Source organism: Heteronotia binoei, chromosome 6 (assembly GCF_032191835.1).
Source record: "Heteronotia binoei isolate CCM8104 ecotype False Entrance Well chromosome 6, APGP_CSIRO_Hbin_v1, whole genome shotgun sequence".
Taxonomy (NCBI): domain Eukaryota; kingdom Metazoa; phylum Chordata; class Lepidosauria; order Squamata; family Gekkonidae; genus Heteronotia; species Heteronotia binoei.
The window spans coordinates 78633783-78651487 of NC_083228.1; the positions used below are offsets into that span (position 1 = coordinate 78633783).

General features: G+C 47.8%; 1 protein-coding gene across 2 annotated transcripts in view; it reads right to left on the reverse strand.

Annotated features, from left to right (window-relative positions):
- Nucleotides 1-1625: 1625 nt before the first annotated feature.
- Nucleotides 1626-17705, reverse strand: part of CRTAC1 (cartilage acidic protein 1) — a 30743-nt gene continuing 14663 nt past the window's right edge. Inside the window, exons 3-15 of one of the 2 annotated variants that reach the window (XM_060241849.1) lie at nt 14424-14620; nt 11823-11953; nt 10851-11007; nt 10349-10483; nt 9533-9678; nt 8920-9056; nt 8183-8265; nt 6594-6694; nt 6306-6474; nt 5280-5428; nt 3231-3273; nt 2845-2988; nt 1626-1754 (exon numbers count right to left, since the gene is read on the reverse strand). In XM_060241849.1, the coding sequence (XP_060097832.1) occupies nt 1696-1754; nt 2845-2988; nt 3231-3273; nt 5280-5428; nt 6306-6474; nt 6594-6694; nt 8183-8265; nt 8920-9056; nt 9533-9678; nt 10349-10483; nt 10851-11007; nt 11823-11953; nt 14424-14620 (1651 nt within the window). In that variant the 3' untranslated portion in view covers nt 1626-1695. Of the gene's footprint in view, nt 1755-1787; nt 2283-2844; nt 2989-3230; nt 3274-5279; nt 5429-6305; nt 6475-6593; nt 6695-8182; nt 8266-8919; nt 9057-9532; nt 9679-10348; nt 10484-10850; nt 11008-11822; nt 11954-14423; nt 14621-17705 lie in introns of those variants that run through there. The other variant, XM_060241848.1, reaches the window with a different exon arrangement.

Genomic DNA, 17705 nt, shown 5'->3' on the forward strand with positions numbered 1-17705 from the left:
GTTTTTTGCCTACAACTCCCATCCGCCCCAGCCATTGGCCATGCTGGCTGGGGCTGATGGGAGTTGTAGGCAAAAAACATCTGGAGAGCTACCGTTGGCCACCCCTGCACTAGTGCCATCTGTTCTGGCTGAAACTCTCAGGTTTCAAAAGCAACTGTGTTTCTTCCCTGAACATAAAGTTCTTTTGCAGCACAAGATCAAGTGGGCAATCAGAAAGTAGTATCATGGGGCTCCAAGAAAAACTGGCAGACACAAAGAACAGAATACTCAATAGGTATACCCAAAGAGGCTGTAATGCTCTGATTTGACTCATCAGGGAGAGGACGGTTTCCATTCAAGGGTGTATAAGAGCAAGTGGGACCATGATCTCTGTTAATACATTTAGTGTACAGCTGAGAGTATGCATATCATATTGTACATATATTTAGATATATAACCCACTTTTCTACCATGAGACACTCGAAGATGAAGATTTATAAGCACCAGGGGAGGGAAACTTTGAAACTGTGTCTCTTGAACGGTTGAGGGAAACAGTAATATATCATTAATCATAGCTGAGCCAGATAAATGTATGAAGAGCTTTGAATGATAAGCATAATATGAAGTCTCAACAATGGCCAGGTGTAGTCAGGAAGGAATTGCTGCTTCCTGAAGAATCTGAGTGACTTTTCTTTTCTTGAAGACACCAGAGGATGGCTTACTAATTTCAGCTAAACAAATGGATAATGCTTGGGGGAAGTCTTCCCTGTAAATTGATGGACCAGTAGATTATATCAGGGTTTTGAAAGGAAATTTTCTATTAGAGAAAGGCATTTTCTCCTGCTCAGGTTGGCTGACATCTGCAAAATTTCCTCTCTCATTCCATCTCCCACCTCTCCTTTGACTTACGAAACAGTCATCTGCTTCAGATGTTCAGCTTCTCTTACTAAACTTAGGGCTCCTTCATGATTAATATAACATATTTTTATTACTAACAATCCTATTTTTCAGCATGTTTAAGTTGGGGACACCATCATATTCAAACAGGAAACACACATCTGTAACACACAAAGTGGACACATATTGGGAAATCACAAGTATGTCCATTGTGTGTCTACAAGCATGCATCCTCATTCAAAGTTAGTGGGTATTCATTGTGTAGCACAAAATGGCCATACTGTAAACACATTTCCTATGTAAGTGAAAAGCAGCCCTTACTTTTGCCTTTGGCCGATCTTTGGTATGGAGCATTTTGTTCATCCCTACTGTACACTTGGAATATACTAAGATGATCTAAAGGGCTTGAGACTTTGTTTGAGATGTTTGCATGAGGAAGATCAGGCCAGCCACTTGGCTATTTTGAAGCACCATATCACTTTGGATGGGGGGCAGGGAGTGCTTGGAGGCAAATGGCAGCCATCTTATAAAATAGGATTGCTTCCTCAGTAGCCAAAAGTTCAACGGAATACTCCTGCTCCATAAGAAGTCCTCGACCTGGTAAGTACTTGAACCTGCCACTGCCCTCAGCAGTCCTCATGGAAGAAAGTGGGCACACAGCTTTGAACCCCCTCATTTTAGCCTACTTCCACTTGCTCAGTTTAAGCTGTCCTCATCCCACCCACATCCAAAGCATGGCTGCAAGCAGGTGCTTATAGACAGTGTAGAGTTTATTGGGCAGAGGGAAGGGCAATGCTTCAGCTGGAAGACTGAGCGGGTTCAAACTGCCGACACATACCGGTCAGACTCGATCAGAGGTGAATCCCGGTCCAGTCGGGCTGAGGGAGAAGGAAGAGGGAAGGGAAGCTATCATATCACAGGCCAAACCAGCAGGCACAGGAGCAACTGTATCAATGAACAGAGAAAGCAACTACCAGCAGGAACCACCCTCTTGAGTAAAAGGCGAGCTCCTAGGAAGATGGCAGCCACACTGAGGAGACAAAGCATGGGGTGGGGCCTCTGCCCTGTCTGTTCTCTCAGACAACATGCAAAGGGGGAGTTCACTAGTGACAGTGTCATTGTCTGGGCTGTGTTTGTGCCCTTTCCAAAGATGGCTACCCCCAACTCAGTCTGTGCTCCTTGGGGTCACCAAGAGAAGACTGGATGAGAGAAAGTGTATGTTGGGGGATGAGTACAGGGGAGGCCAGTCCATCTGTAAAGGCTGCTTCTGTCTTTTATTGGCAAGGCTTAAAGTGCATAGGAATGAAAGCAGAGTCCGAGGCAAAGTGGAAGGAGAGGGGCTGAAGGCAAGATGGGGCCCAGCCAGCTCCCTGAAGAAGGGTATCCACCGAAAAAGGCCACTTGCTCTGCACAGAAAAGGAAACAGAAACAGAGAGGAAGATGTAGAGATAGGGAAGGAGAGGGAAGAAATAATGGCAATTCTTTAAAGTAGAGAAGAGGTGAAATAAAATTCTGGCTGCAGAGTAGAGTCTGGGATGTGGACATCTACAAAAGAGCCAGGGGACAGATTGCTGAGGAAAAATCAAAGCACCCCCCCCCCCTTCTTGGAAAGTACTGCCTCCCTCTTTCCACAGCTTGGTGGAGACCAGGGTCTTCACACCTGCCTCTGGCCTCTGAACATCTTGTTAGGCCCTCAGAGAGAACCATCACCTCTTCTGTACCACTATCCATCTTCGTAGTAAGCAGAAAGCAAGGATCACACTGCCCTATGCCATCCTTTCACTGGTTAGTCTGCTTTCTCTTCCCCGTGCCCTAGTGCAGTGCAAAACCCAAATCCCCACCTGAAATTTTCATTGCCTGACAAAGCAAACACATGCTCCTGAAGACCCAAACCCATGTTGGTTAACATCAGGGAAGGAGCCCCAAAGCAAAATATTAACCTTCTTCTGTGCCCAAGTCACCACTCACCAACACAAGCTGTGCCATCCTCATTGGGCTCAAAACCTCGGTTGCAACGCTTGTTGCTACGGCAACGGTACCCGCCATATGTGTTGATACAGACAGGCCTGTCTCGTGGACAGACAAAGGGAAACTCGATGCATTCATCCATATCTGAGAAGGAGGAGACACAGAAAGTGATGGTCTGAAGTATGACATGTAGACCTGGAACATTACAGAATCTAATGTGACCACTTTGCAACACCAAAGTTGGGCTGTTGTTTTATCTTCAGAATACAGCCATGCTGTTGCCATTGGATACCAAAGAGCCTCCATTCAACCCCATTATGCTCTGTTGTGGGTTGAGGAAATTGCATCTTGGAACCATTTTCTGATCTGCCCGGCTGGTGACTCACCGACACAGCGTCCGTTCTCATGCTGAGCAAATCCTTGGCCGCACTGTGAGAGGAAGAGGAAAGTTTGTCATTAGCCATTAATTTAACCTCAAGCTCATCTGTCTAACCTAGACTCCTCTGAGATTTCCCTTCCAGAGAGTCTAGAAACCTTTAAGGCTGCCAACTGTGCTTCAAACCACAGAGCAGCTAGTGTAGCGACTTCCGCTTCAAAGTCTTGTTTTGTTTAGTAAATCCTTAGTCTACATGCAGTGCCTGCTCAGTGCTTAGAAACTATGGTAGCTTTTGCACTGGGTGTTAAGTTTGGCTTGGGTCCTGGTCTGGTGAGCTCCCCCCACCCCGCTTCCATATTGCATTGTGGGCATTTTTGCCACACACAGACGTGCTGCCTAAGGAAGTGACACAGACAGCCCTTGTGAATGGAGGACTCTGCACAGTAGAGTATCAACAGCAGATTTCTGGATTGGGACAAGAGTTGAGCAGACAGAAAATTCCATATTTGACAAGTCTCACTTGTTTCCATGGTGCAAATCCAAATCTATTTGAAAAATAAGCTTTTGAACATAGCTGGTATTCACACACAAGAGTGGTTGTGTAATTTAAAAGATGAGTGCTGTGCTGGCTGTGTGCCATATGGACTGCAACATCTGAAACACAGATTTGTTTGAAGATGTTCTGTGCATCTAGTAGTACAAATTCACACACAGCCTTTCATCAAGGGAGCCAAACATTCCAATTCCACAGCTCTTTTACAGGTCAGCTCCATTCTCCCCTTGAAGGCAAGTGAGGTACCAGAGCAGCTGAAGGACACACAAAGTCAGTGCCGAATTGCTTCTGTAGAGCTAATCCCAGCAATTCAGTTGCAGCCAAAACTGAAAAAGTAGCATTGCAGAACTTTCTGGCACAAAACGGCCGGCCATTCTTCCCCTCCTGCCACCACCACTCTAACGCTGAAAGTCACTGTGCTGACAAAGCACATTCTGTAACAACATCACTTCAGTTACTGTCTGTCTCCCGTCAAGGCCCCTTTAGCTATTTTACAGCTTTGAGTGCTCTGATCAGTTTCACAATTCAGAGAGTCACAGAGTAGTGAAACTGGCTGTTGAGGAGAGGTCTGGAATCAGGGTCTTGGTGTGGCTCAAGGGAAGCAAAAGCAGTGCCACTGGCAGGGAGTTAAACATGACTGTCCTTGCTGTAGAATCATTTTGCCTCATGCAACCTTCCTAGAAAACCACTGCAGCTGTACACATTAGGCAGGCATTCTGATCTCAAGGCGTGATGTGGTTTTGTTTTTTAAAACTGGCAAATCATTCTAAAATTATGTTGGCCTGAAGTTCTGGTTGCTGACCTTTGACATCTGCTTGAGTTCTCCTTCATCTTTTAAAAAAATACCCACACAAAATTCCTTAAATCAATTTTTTAATCTTGCTTTCTTACCTGGATTAATCTTTTATTATCTTCTTATATTTTTTATCCTGTGTTCTGATGACCTTCCCCCACTCCTTCTGATACCTTATTCTAAGCCTGCAGGCAAATCCCTTGTTGATTTTTTAATGTTATACAGCTCCTAACACACCTTAGGATTTTTAAAAGAGATATTAACTGATTATAATTGTTCCTGAGCCTACACATTCCTTATATAGAAAGCACAGTTTTGATGTGACATTTGTTTCAGTAACTAGGGAGAGCCCGTCATTGTGTGAGCACAGATACACCACCAGAACTTTTGTCAATGGGAAATGAGAAGTAAAAGAAAACTTTTATTTATACCCCACCTTTCTGCTCAAAGGGGACCTAAAGTGGCTAACATCATTCTCCTCTCCTACATTTTATCCTCACAACAACCCTGTGAGGTAGGTTAGGCTCAGAAAGCCTATGTTGGGGCCAAGCTCACCCAACAAACTTCTATGGTGCAAGTGTGGATTTGAACCTGAATCTTCCAGTTATTAGTCTGACATTCTTAACTGCTACACCGCATGGGCTCTTGCCACACTGATCTGGGGAGGGAAGGATGAGTTGCATTCCACATTACAATTAAAAAATAGGGCTCACTTCAAGTGGAAGTACAATAGGAGGTGAACCCTTTGTGTCCTGGGGGTAGGGAATTTCCAGCACAGAATTGGTCTCACTCTTCACTACGGTGCGGCTGATAAATCTGCCATCTGGCCAGGTCACTTCCAAACTGCTGGGCTCATCCTGTCCTACAAGGAAGAAGGGCAAGCCAGGACTGAGACAGGCAGCAAACTCCAACCAACTTACAGCACAGAAGAGTTCTCCTTTAACCACTCTCTTCTCATATAGTTGTCTGTGCTTTGCTCTCTTTACCCCACCCTACCCCACCATTATTTAAACATTTTCTCCTTGCATGGAAAGTCCATTGAGATCCAGTGAAGCCACTTCCTTTTGTTAATCACTCCACACCAACAGCAGTACAACTTCTGGGGACAATCCCAGCTGTGAGCAGTGATGTGGTACGTTCTGGTGCAGGCACCCCTTGACTTTTGAGCCACTTGGCTTCTCTTATTCACAGCCCAGTCTGACCCAGCCATGCCCCAGTAAGCTGGGCCACCTCAGGGCTGTGGAAGACTAATGAGCTGTGGACACAGTCAGTGCCTTCTAGAGAAACAGCTGGAGGGGGCAGTTGGAGGCACCCTGGAACACACACTCTGCTCTCTGGAAACAGAAACTCCCATCAGTAGCACCTTGATCATGAGGACACAGAAAGAGACTCTCCAAATGTTTTGAAAGATGAAAGATGCAGAATGAGATAGAATAGGTTTCTGATAATATAAACTAATGCTTCTGAGAATGTTAGCAAATCTGGATGGAGTGGGAAGAGAGACAGACACTAAGGATTGAAAGAAGTTAGATGGTAAGAGTATGAGTCAGAGAAGGGACAAACGTTTATGCCACTTGTGATTTGCTCAGGCAGCAATTGGCTAGTACTGTTTTGGATTAGAGGCAGAAAAAGATCCAGTAAGTCCAGAAACTGTTTAATATTGCCGTGGTGGTGGATAGCACCAGAAGGGACCTGAGACAACATGACTCAGTGTTCTGCCACCACTTCTTCTCACTCACCCAGGCCAAAATGGGCAACAGGCTCCATCTCACACAAGTACCCAGATCCTCCATCAATGATGCGCAGATGGGCACCACTGTGCCGTGTGAAGAGCACCACCTTTGCACCACGAGCAAAAGCTCCATATTGTGTACGTGGGATCACTCTCAGCCAGTTGTTTCCAGCACCCTGTGGAGATGGACAGATAGTGGAGGAATGTGGTGGGCTTGAAACTGGGAAAGGTGATCCATGTTTGCCAAGACGTGGGCCAGGATCTGATTACATTAGAAACACATCACTGAGCCCACCTGATTGACCCTGAAGACTGATAGTGGCTGTGCCATAGACTCGCCATGAGACAAAATCAGATCTAGCCTCCCATCGCCATCAAAATCCACCACTGCACCCCCTGAAATGACAACAATTTCAGTAAACAGAGAACTTTTAAATCTTTCTTTCTGATAGCACCACATTCCCCATTCACACCAATGCCTAGAATGAGATCCAGTATGGGGGAAGGGAGAAATCAAGGAGTATCTTTTCTTCTGACTCCGCCCCCTGACTCCACTCAATGTAGCTTTCATTTTTGTTCCCCCATTGTCATAACCAAGGACTCAGCAGCATCACCAGTGGAAGTATCTGCCTTTGTTCCTTGTGTGGAATTCCTTTGTCAATGACAGCATCTTCCTGCCATTGTTATTAAGAGTATGAAATCCTGAGTGTGGATGGGAATCAGATACAAAGACCACTCCTTCCTTTCATTGTTATGCTCAAAGGTGTAACTAGCCACTTAGGTGATCAATGACAAGTCCCCTTGCTCTCGATGTCAGGAGGTTCTGATCTTGCCTGGGGGCAGGCCTCATTTGGGGCAAGAGCTCACAGGAGCAGAGCTCTAAAGATGCAAGCACCAGTTGTTTCCAACTCTGGGGTGATGTCGCATCACAACGTTTTCACGGCAGACTTTTTTACAGGGTGGTTTGCCATTGCCTTCCCCAGTCATGTACACTTTCCCCCCAGAAAGCTGGGTACTCATTTTACTGACCTTGGAAGGACGGAAGGCTGAGTCAACCTCGAGCCAGCTACCTGAACCCAGCTTCCACCGGGATTGAATTTAGGTCATGAGCAGAGCCTTAGGACTGCAGTACTGCAGCTTTACCACTCTGTGCCACGGGGCTCTTAAAAGGTAAAGGTAGTCCCCTGTGCAAGCACCAGTCATTTCCGACTCTGAGGTGATGTCGCATCACGATGTTTTCGCGGCAGACTTTTTACGTGGTGGTTTGCCATTGCCTTCCCCAGTCACCTACACTTTCCCCCCAGCAAGCTGGGTACTCATTTTACTGACTTCGGAAGCATGGAAGGCTGAGTCAACCTGGAGCCGGCTACCTGAACCCAGCTTCCGCTGGGATCGAACTTAGGTCGTGAGCAGAGCTTAGGATTGCAGTACTGCAGCTTTACCCCCTCCCCACAATAATTGCTTCTGGGCTCCATTGTTCAAACCCTCTGTGAGAATTTTGCTGAACTCTAAGATTCGACAAACTTTCTAATGTTTTTCCCCACAAAAAATGGGAAAACAACCAAAACATATAAAGCAGACAGCTGCAAATCTTCATCATGCCACTGTGGCTACATAAGAGAAAGTAATTTAAAAGTATGATGGGAATAAGGTTTTATTATGACAATTATAATTCAAGAAGCATTGTAAGGTGGATGGTGAGTTGGTATAATTTAGTACACCTTCTGGTGTTGTCAGGGGAGTGTGGCATTTGGAAATGAGTTACCGTATACAAATGAGTGGTGCAATGAACTCTGACACCTCTTTTTCTATGAAAAGACCCCTTGCCTGGGGGCACCATTTAGTTGCAACTTCTACCAATCCCTCCTTCAAATGCTAACTCACCTGTACCACGCCCTTCCAGCTCTAAGGCATCACCAGGATTCAGTTCCTCAATAGCTGGGTCAGCATGCTCTCTACGGGAAATCCTGAAGCAGAAGGAGATTGTACTAGAGAAGAGTGGTGACTCTCCCCACCCACACAAGCCCCTGTGAGGGGCACACCATGTGCCTGCACACCAGATGCAGATCTTCTCAGAAGGGGCCCTTGCCCATTCCTACAGCAACAGCTTTTTGAACCAACTCCCCAGATTTGCCACATGCTGTTATGCTATCACTTTATTAGACTGAGGAATATAAGCGGCTCTGTTTAACGAGCCATTGATTGCCTACAATTAATGGGAACCGTGCATAAGTGCTAATTAGTGAAAGCCAAAACCTCCAGGGATGTAAACTAGGCAGAACAGGCTGCTGTATTAGTGGTGATGTGCTCAGCCATAACTCTGTCAGTGAGGAAGGGGACAGAATGGAGCATGAAAGAGATGCACCCACCCATGGGGAGCCACTCGGCTCCTGTGTATTTTGGCACTGGGACTAACTGGCAAGCTCTATGCTGGATAACAAGAATCCAGCCCCACCTCCTCCCCCACCCCACAGTCTCAGTTCTGCATGCAGGTCTTGCTAAAGAGAGAACTGGTTGACACCAGCTTCTAGCACGGCATAGTCCTTTCTGCCCTGCCCCAGTCCTAATGAGATGGGGAGCCCACTGCCTCAGTCTCAGGTGGCCATGTGGCTCTCACCCACCGGAAGAGGCGGTTGGCAGACGAGCCACGATAGGCGATGTTGTTGAAGAAGACCTCCAACTCCTGGTCATTGTCAAAGTCAGCAGCGATGACGGTGCGGACAGGTGATGGCATGGACAGTTTGGGCGTGGCAATGTCCTGGGGGAAGGACGGGGATTAGTGGGGCTGGGAGAGCTGGCTGGGGCTGGAGCAGGGCCAAGGGGAAGCTGAGGGTCTAGGGACAGGGCTAGGGGAGGGAGGAGCTGGTGCTGGCACTGGACCTGGGGAGGGGGCAGCAGTGCTGGATGGGTGGGAGCAGTCAATAGTCTCTTGTGATGACTGGGGAGGAAACAAAGATGAGGAAAAGGCTGCCAGATCTACACCAGGGACACAAATGGTTTGGACCTGCTGGTTTGACATCTGAGGCAATCCTTTAACAGGAGGAACATCTGGCAACCCAGCTGGTGAGTAGAGACGACACACTCTTTGGTGGGTGACTCTAATTTGTGTGTTGCAGTCTGATTCTGAGACGCTTTCAACTGTTGGCATCCCCTGACTTCCCTGCTCACAGCCCAGGAAACCCAGGCAGTTCACAGTGGACATTCACCCCCCTCCCCACTTCAAACGGCACTTACCCGGAAGCGGACCCGCCCACCCACACTCATCTGCAGATAGAGCCGGTGTGGTCCATTCCAGTTGCCATAGATTATGTCAACTTTCCCGTCACGGTTGAAGTCAGCCAGTGCCACACCACGGCCATGCTGGTAGGGGTCATCCAGGCCTACAGAGTGCAGTAGAGGTGTCAGCAAGGCTTGTGTACAATGCCTTAAGGTGAACAGTCCCATACACAAAGCATTCCTTCCTCCTCACACAGATCATAGCAAAGAAACTGGGCCCCACAGTGGAGGGGGAACAGGATGGTTATCTGGCAGCTCCTACCTCACAGAGCCCAAATTCAGCCTGTCAGGAAAGAGCAGAGGTAAGGACAGAGAAAGCAGGTGGTGAGCAATGGTGTGTTTGTGTGGTGAGTGTGTATAAGCAGACAGATTAGGGATCTGAGCCAGAGAACCTCAGCAGAATACTATTTCTACCCATCCCATTCCCTTTCCCTCCCCGAATCCTCCTAGTCCTATTCTCCTGCAGACAAGGAAGGAGTGTTTCTAAAGAAAATAGGTGTCATCAGCGGCGCCATGGTGATGGATGCCAACCTGACATCTCGTTAAACTCCAGTGATCAGGCAGACGCTCAATTACCGGTGGCTGAGCCTCTGTGCACTCATCATATCTCTCCACCCCCTCCCAGCCTGCCCGGGCAGTCAGCAAGGAGGGGGAGGGGGGAATTGTGGAGCCCCTCAGGAGTAAAGAAGGCTCGGTGGCTCCACGGCAGATTCGGTCTTATAATTAATTGCCTTGGAACACCCGACAAAGACACACACTCCGCTACATACTCACCGGTGCTTGATGCCATATCCATGAAGGTTCCATCACCCTGGTTCTGGAAGAGGAAGTTAGCCCCATTTTCATTGTCACAAAATATGTCTGATGCTGCGTCACTCAGGATGGGCCCCACAGCCACACCGCGACCCCCTGGGAAGAGGAACAGGGAGAGTTCCAAGGCACACACACACACACTCACATTGCTTCCAGGTGGCAGCCCTAGGACAGGTTCCAGAGGGAAGGTTTCCAGCCCATCAAGACATCTGCCAGTTGGTTCACCCTGCCGTTCTCTCCCTCCCCTCTCTACAATTAGCCAGGCCTTCCATTGCAACACTGGCAATAATCAACTCCCCACAATGACCATAAGTCTAGTTAGTGCCAATTCACTGCCCAGAGAGCAGGACTAAGATTTCTGGGTGTCATCTCAAAGGATGAGACTAGAATTGGAGATGCCCTCCTCCACCAGTTTGGATGCTCAGGTAGGATGTGCTTGAGAATCTCCTGCTGCCCTCAATACCTGTCAACTTGCTGACCCCAGCATCTGCAGCCACATCATTCAGAGTCACAATGCCATGCTTGGGGTTGCTGGCAGCGGCGTCCATCTCGATGAGGGCATGGGGGCCAACTCTTCCATTGGCATAATTAGCGATGTAGATGGCGTAGCGGCCAGAGCCCTGCAGAAAGTAGAGCAGCCAATGAAGAGCCCAAGTCTCCTCCAAGCAAGCACCCCCCTCCCACTTCAGGGGGTCAACCCCATGGGCCCTCAGTCTCTGGAAATCTGGCGACAACTCCAAGACAATGGAGCAGGGCTGCAAATGGGGTCAAAAGATTCCTGGAGATTTGTTGGTGGAGCCTGAGGAGGATGGGATGTCAGCCGGGTATAACGCTAAAGAGTCCACCCTCCAAAGCAGCCATTTTCTCAAGGGGAATGGATCTCTGTCATCAGGAGCTTATTTGTGATTCCAGGAGATCCCCAGGCCCCACCTGGAGGTTGACAACCTGACAGGTGAGTGCAAGGAGAACCAGCCCAGCTACATTTCCTTCCCATAGGCTTTCAAAGGGAAGATGCCAGTCTGCATGCCCCGGCATGCCTCAGCCTCTCTACCAACGAACACCCTGCCCCCTCCCGTGGCACCCTGATTTAGCAATAATCGTTTGAAAACAAACCACGCAAGGTAGAAGGAGAAGAAAGCATAGGTGACAGGGGCATAAATCACCCAGACAGGCTGTGTTTATCAGCAGCACGGCACCTGCCTGGCACCGTAGCCCCTGATGGGAGTCCTGACAGCTGTGGGGGAGGGGGCAGAGCTGTCGGCAAGTACTGCAGGGCCTGGCCACAGAAGAGTTTGGTAAAGAGCACTCCCCCCAAGTCTATTTTCTCCCTCTGTATAACTTTGACAATGCCTCTTGGACTAGTTCACATCACTCAAGTCCTTGACAGGTCTGAGTCCCAAAATTAAAATGCCGTTCTTCCTGCCCACACACTCACCGTCCTGTCCACGCATGCCACCGAGCGCCCAGCAAACCGGCTGGCCACACCCCGATTCACCTCGTCACTCAAGATGTCCTCCCAGCGCCCATTGCGGAACTTGAACAGCTTGTCTGTGTAGGTGGCTACACCTGGGGAGGAGAGATAAGGCATCACACTTCTCATTTCAGGGTCCCTTGCTCATGTGCTGAGCTCCACCTGAAGATAGGAAATCTGTCTGAGTTACCAATGATTTCTCTGGAGCTCTCAGCATGTCGTTAGGGGACACAAGCACTCGCAATGGTGCCAGAGACCTGAGGTGTTTGTGTGGAGGAATGAGGCATAAACTAGTCCCTGAGCAGCACAACACCCTCTGCAAGTGTGACACCCCACATGCATATATCTGTACTATATGCAAAGATTTTGCGTCTTGTTCCTGAACCTCTGCAGCTGCACCCAGACTGCAGTCCTACAGATCTCTCCTTGAGGTCTCACACACCCTGCTGAGACTCAGCCTTCTGGACTCCTCCCCGCCAACCCTTTCCCCTGTGCCTAACTGCTGCAGGACGGTGACCAGGACTGCACTACAATGAATGCAGCAACTCCAGCAAAGCTTAAGGGCCGGTAAGGGAGGCCCAGAAGAATAAACTCATTAAGGTAAAATGTGCCAGAGCGGCGCGGAGCCATGTACATCATAAAGGGAAAAGGGAAAATCAATGGCAGGCCCTGGCCAGGCCCCGACGCCAGGAGTAATGTGAATGGCTGATTTAGGGAGCGGGAGTCTTTGGCAGCTGCAAAGCAGTAATTAGGTGTGTCAGGAAGACGGATAAGTGGAGCTGAGAGCAGGTCGATGGTGCAGGTGAGGGGCCCAGCCCAATTCTGGACGGATGCTGGAGGGGGGCAGAGCTCCTTTCTAAGCAGATTGCCAGGGAGCTCTGATTAGTGAATTAGAGCAAAAGGCACCAAGGCCAAGCGACAAGCAGGAGGAATCAGCCCTTCCAGAGACATCCCACAATAACCTGGGAGAGGCTGTAAAATCTAGAGGGCAAGTCACAAAAGCAACTTAAGTCAACCTTGATCCAGCACTGTTTTCTTAGGGTTCCTGTAAGCATATGAGAAACCACCCAAGCAAAGAATCTGTTGACTTGAGTGCAGCACAGTGTACACCTGGGAATGTAGCCCATGGGAGAGGCTGTGCACAGAGAGTCCTGCTAAGTCTTTCGGGAGAGCTGGGAAGAGTTTGTATGACTGCAGGTTGCAAGAGCACTCCAAACATTTCCACTGTTTCTGCAGCAGCACAGCATACACAAATAGTTGGCAACTAAAGCAGAGGGCGTCAGTGCCAGGTAGGCTTGCTAACCTCCAGGTGGACACTGGAGATCTCCCATTCTTACAACTGATCTCCAGATGACAGAGATCAGTTCCCCTGGAAATAATGGCTGTTTTGGAAGGTGGACTGCATGGTATTATACACTGCTGAACTCCCTCCTCTCCCCAAACCCTGCCCTTTTCAGGCTCCACCCCCAAAATCTCCAAAGATCTGGCAACCCTAGTGCCAGGCTAGGAATCAGGGCATCTCACTTCCCCACAAGCAAAAAGTAATATTCTCTGCCACTAGGTTGCAAATTTGCAAGGGGGGAGGGGGAAATGAACTTAAGGGACTGGAGAGTTTCTCCTTGTATATTACAATAAATTTGTCACAAGTGATTTCTCTTTGCCCACAGATGCATCGTACTTGCCCACCCGGCCTCTCAGCAGTTCCAAACTGCAGTTCCTGCTGGCAACTACGGAGGTGGCAAAGCCCTGACTCAGCAGCCAAGTCTCTCCCCCACCCCGCCCCCCAAATCCTGGCTGCTGCCAGAGAATCGACAAAACCACTCAGCTGGGAAATTAGCTCCAGCCTTGAAACATCCCACCCTGGTGGCCAGTGAAGGTCAGGAAACTGGAATCTGAGCCTCCGGGCTGCCAGGAGAAGCCCCAAGGCAAGCTACGCACAGAAGGGGAATCTGCACCACTGGCCATCAACCAGGAAAGAAGAGCCCATGAGACATAGCCTCTCACCATGTGCCCCTTCTGGATCACACCCAGGCCTCGGATTCAGTGGGAACTCATGGAGCGCAGTTCCTGAACCTTTCTGAGGGTTCCACCTCCTCCTTCTGAGAGTTCCACCTCCTTGTCCATTGAATAATAGGTGCAGCTGCATAACAATCCTAGGTGAGCTCCACCACCTATTTTTCTACAAAACGACCCCTGATCACACCCATGCCCTGTGCATTTACCGGGGGGGGGGGCGGTGCTGTTGGCAGAATGAATGCTGGGAATTTGTTAGGCATCAATAGGGTTTGTTATGAAGGGATGACAGTTTGTGGGGGGAAACTATGTAAAGTGACCTGAGTGAGAGCCATGGGTTAGATGGATATTATAGAATGGAGGAGTCAGATCATGAGTATTTAGCAAATGTTGAGAAACTGATGCGCAGCAAGGTCATTTTTGAGAGCAAAGTGGGTCTTGGCTAAATATCATAGAGGGAGGACGGTCTTAAGAAAGAATTCAAAAGGCACATGAGAAGGTTGAGGTCATAGGCAATTAGCAGTCCGAAAGAGAGATAGGTTTGGCACTCACCAGAGAAGGCATTATTGGTGTTGAGGAAGTAGATCTCTTCCCGCCCATCTCCATCTATGTCACACGCAGCCACACCAATTGCATTGCCTTGACGATCCCGCAGTGCATGGTACGGAGAGCTATGCTCATCCACTGCGAGGTTTACCAACCGCCTCCGTGCCTTGTCATACTTCAGCACCATGTTGGGTCCATTGTACCTGAAGGCACAGAAAGCAGGAAATATTATATGGAGGTGGTTTAGGAAAGCAGCCCCTCTCACTCCTGAGTTTTACTGAAGTGGACTCTCCCCCCATTCCCACTTGGGCATATTCCTGATCAGGGTCACAAAAGGCACATCCCAACAGTTGTCATAGCTGAAGGAGGGATAGGAGGGAACCCCACAAAGGGTACATTGCTTGAAGCAAAATAATGATTTATTTATCCCACTGGGAACCTGTCGTTCATTAAGGAAGCTCAAGGCAACATCCATTAAGGTTATCATACTTTATTCTCCAAGCAAGAGGAGAATCACCTGGGAGACAAGTAAGATGACAGAGTAATCGGGAAGTGCTTGCTCATCTAGGTAACTTCATGGATAATAAGTGAGAATTTGAACCCAAGTCTTCATGGACAATTATCGGATTTATTACATCACATAATAACTACCAGGGAAGCATGGTTTCATGGATGTTTCAAACTGGCCAGAGAGAACATGCCAGGAACATTTCCCATCATGACACAAGGCCTCCACAAACTGAATATGAAACCAGGCTGCAGGGGCTGGCTCAGAAGCTATCGTATTGCCAGATATTTCCCCCATATATTAAGCAATCTGGCATCCACCTCCAGAGAGAGCTGATCACATCTCCCTCCTGTCTGACGCCTTCTCTAGTGGTGCAAGTAGTCAGCATGTGAAAAGGAGAAAAGCCATTTTCTAATCTATGCCTGGTGAATGAAACCAAGTCAAAGCTACCCCTGGCAAAAAAGAGAGGCAAGACAAGGCAAGGCAAGGCAGGACTGAGTTTTTTGAGGAGAAATTCTCCCAAGAGAACAAAAGATTCTCCCCATGACAACCTTCCCAAGATATGTACTTAGTAGGGCTGCCAACCTCCAGCTGGTAACCAAAATGGTTATAGTGACCAAATAACTATGTATATTCACAGAATACAGTCCATAGGAAACTTAAATATGCAATTCCCAAACAATACAATTCCAACAAAGGAGTTCAGACATACAGGGAGTTGACTTGGTTACTCCTACTTCAATTTCTCTTCTAGCATTGGGTGCTCCATAAATTACATTCTTACAAAAGGTACAATACTCAAATAATTCTGCAACACCTTACAAGGTACAATGCTCTAAATGGTTCTGCAACAATGTTTCCATTTTCCTTCACAATTTCCAATGGATAAATGGGACAAAAAAGTATCCAAAATAATTTCAAACCGGCACTTCACTCTGGGATGACTTAAGGAGCACCCAATGCTAGAAGGGAAATCGAAGCAGGAGTAACCAAGTCAACTCCCTGTATGTCAGGACTCCTTTGTTGGAATTGTATTGTTTGGGAATTGTATATTTAAGTTTCCTATGGACTGTATTCTATGAATATACATAGTTATTTGATCACTATAACCATTTTGGTTGTTTTGTCTGTATCCTCTCTCTGAAGAAGATGACAGAAGATGATATTGGATTTATATCCCACTCTCCACTCAGAGTGGCTCACATCGCCTTTATCTTCCTCCCCCACAACAGACACCCTGTGAGGTGGGTGGGGCTGGAGAGGGCTCTCACAGCAGCTGCCCTTTCAAGGACAACCTCTGCCAGAGCTATGGCTGACCCAAGGCCATTTCAGCAGGTGCAAGTGGAGGAGTGGGGAATCAAACCCAGTTCTCCCAGATAAGAGTCCGCACACAACCACTACACCATACTGTCTCTCTGTGCACTAATTAACCTCCAGGTGGTAGCTGGAGACCTATCACTATTACAGCTGATCTCCAGATGACAGAGATCAGTGCTCCTGGAGAAAATGGTCACTTTGGAAGGTGACCCCCACTGAATTCCCTCCCCTTCCCAAACTCTGCCCTGCACAGATTCCATCCCCAAATCTCCAGGTATTTCCCAACTCTAGAACTTAGCTTGAGAGGCAGATTTTGACTTTGGGCTTAAATAAAAATGGTTTAGAGGAAGTCTTGATTATTTTGGATCCAGTACTATACTGCATATTGGGAAGTAAAACCATATAGCACGCCAGAAGCCAATGCTGTGCTATCAGATGAGCCATAGCTTATGTTTTATTATGAAAGTCATTCTATATCTTCTTGTTCTCAGTAAGTTTGATTCATTGGGCAGGAAATGGCACATAGATAAGGGGAGAAGATCTGGAAGTGGCAGGTATGTTGTGTGTGTGTGTGGGGGGGGGCGGTGTCTTGTCTTTGTGGAAGTGGAGTTTCTTTTTAAATTCTATTCACTCCCCTGGTCCTTGAAGGACTTTTGTATCAGGGAAACTCCACTGGAGTTCCTTTTCCAGTTTAGACCTGAGAAGAAGAGCTTGTTTGCGACACTTTAGTGTCAGAGGTCTGATGCCTACCAGATTCAAGCAGATGTTTCTTATGCCAGTTTGAGCATCACCAGAGTTCACACTGGGCACCAAAGGGGTGTTTTGCACTGAGTTATCCTGAAACCACTACCAGAGAAAAGTACATGGCACCTACCTGGGAGAAAAGCAGGTTTATAAAACCAGGACTCTGGCAGAAATCATGCCAAGTTTATATCTTTATGCAGCTTCCTACATAAGGTGCTAGTTTTAAACTACATCCTTCCATCCAAAGTCATTGGCCAGCCAAAATGGCAAAGTTCTGATAAATCTGATCCAGGGTAATATCTGGATTTTTTTAGACATCCATCCACATTAACATTGCACAATGCAAAGCTGCAGAAATGCCTGAGTGGTTTCATCTGGCAGCTGACAACGTGTGACTGTAGTGTAGTTAGCATGGAGTTTGTTAAAGCTGAAAATGCACAGTTTGGAAAGGAAATTAATATAGTAGAATGAGAGCACGGGAGCCAGGGATAAATATAGAGCTTGGCAAGACTTAGAGGACAAAATTACAAAGCCTTGGAGAAAAACAGCAGGGCCCAGTGCAGTCCTGTGCATGAGTGGGACCAGGCTAGGGGTTACAGCAGACCAATCAATGAAAAGGGCCATAATTGCATCAGAGACTTTATCGTATGACACATCAGTAGAGGTGCCTCATCTCTGGAACGTGCTGAGTGAGAGGGTCAGCTTCTTAGTAAGAGAAC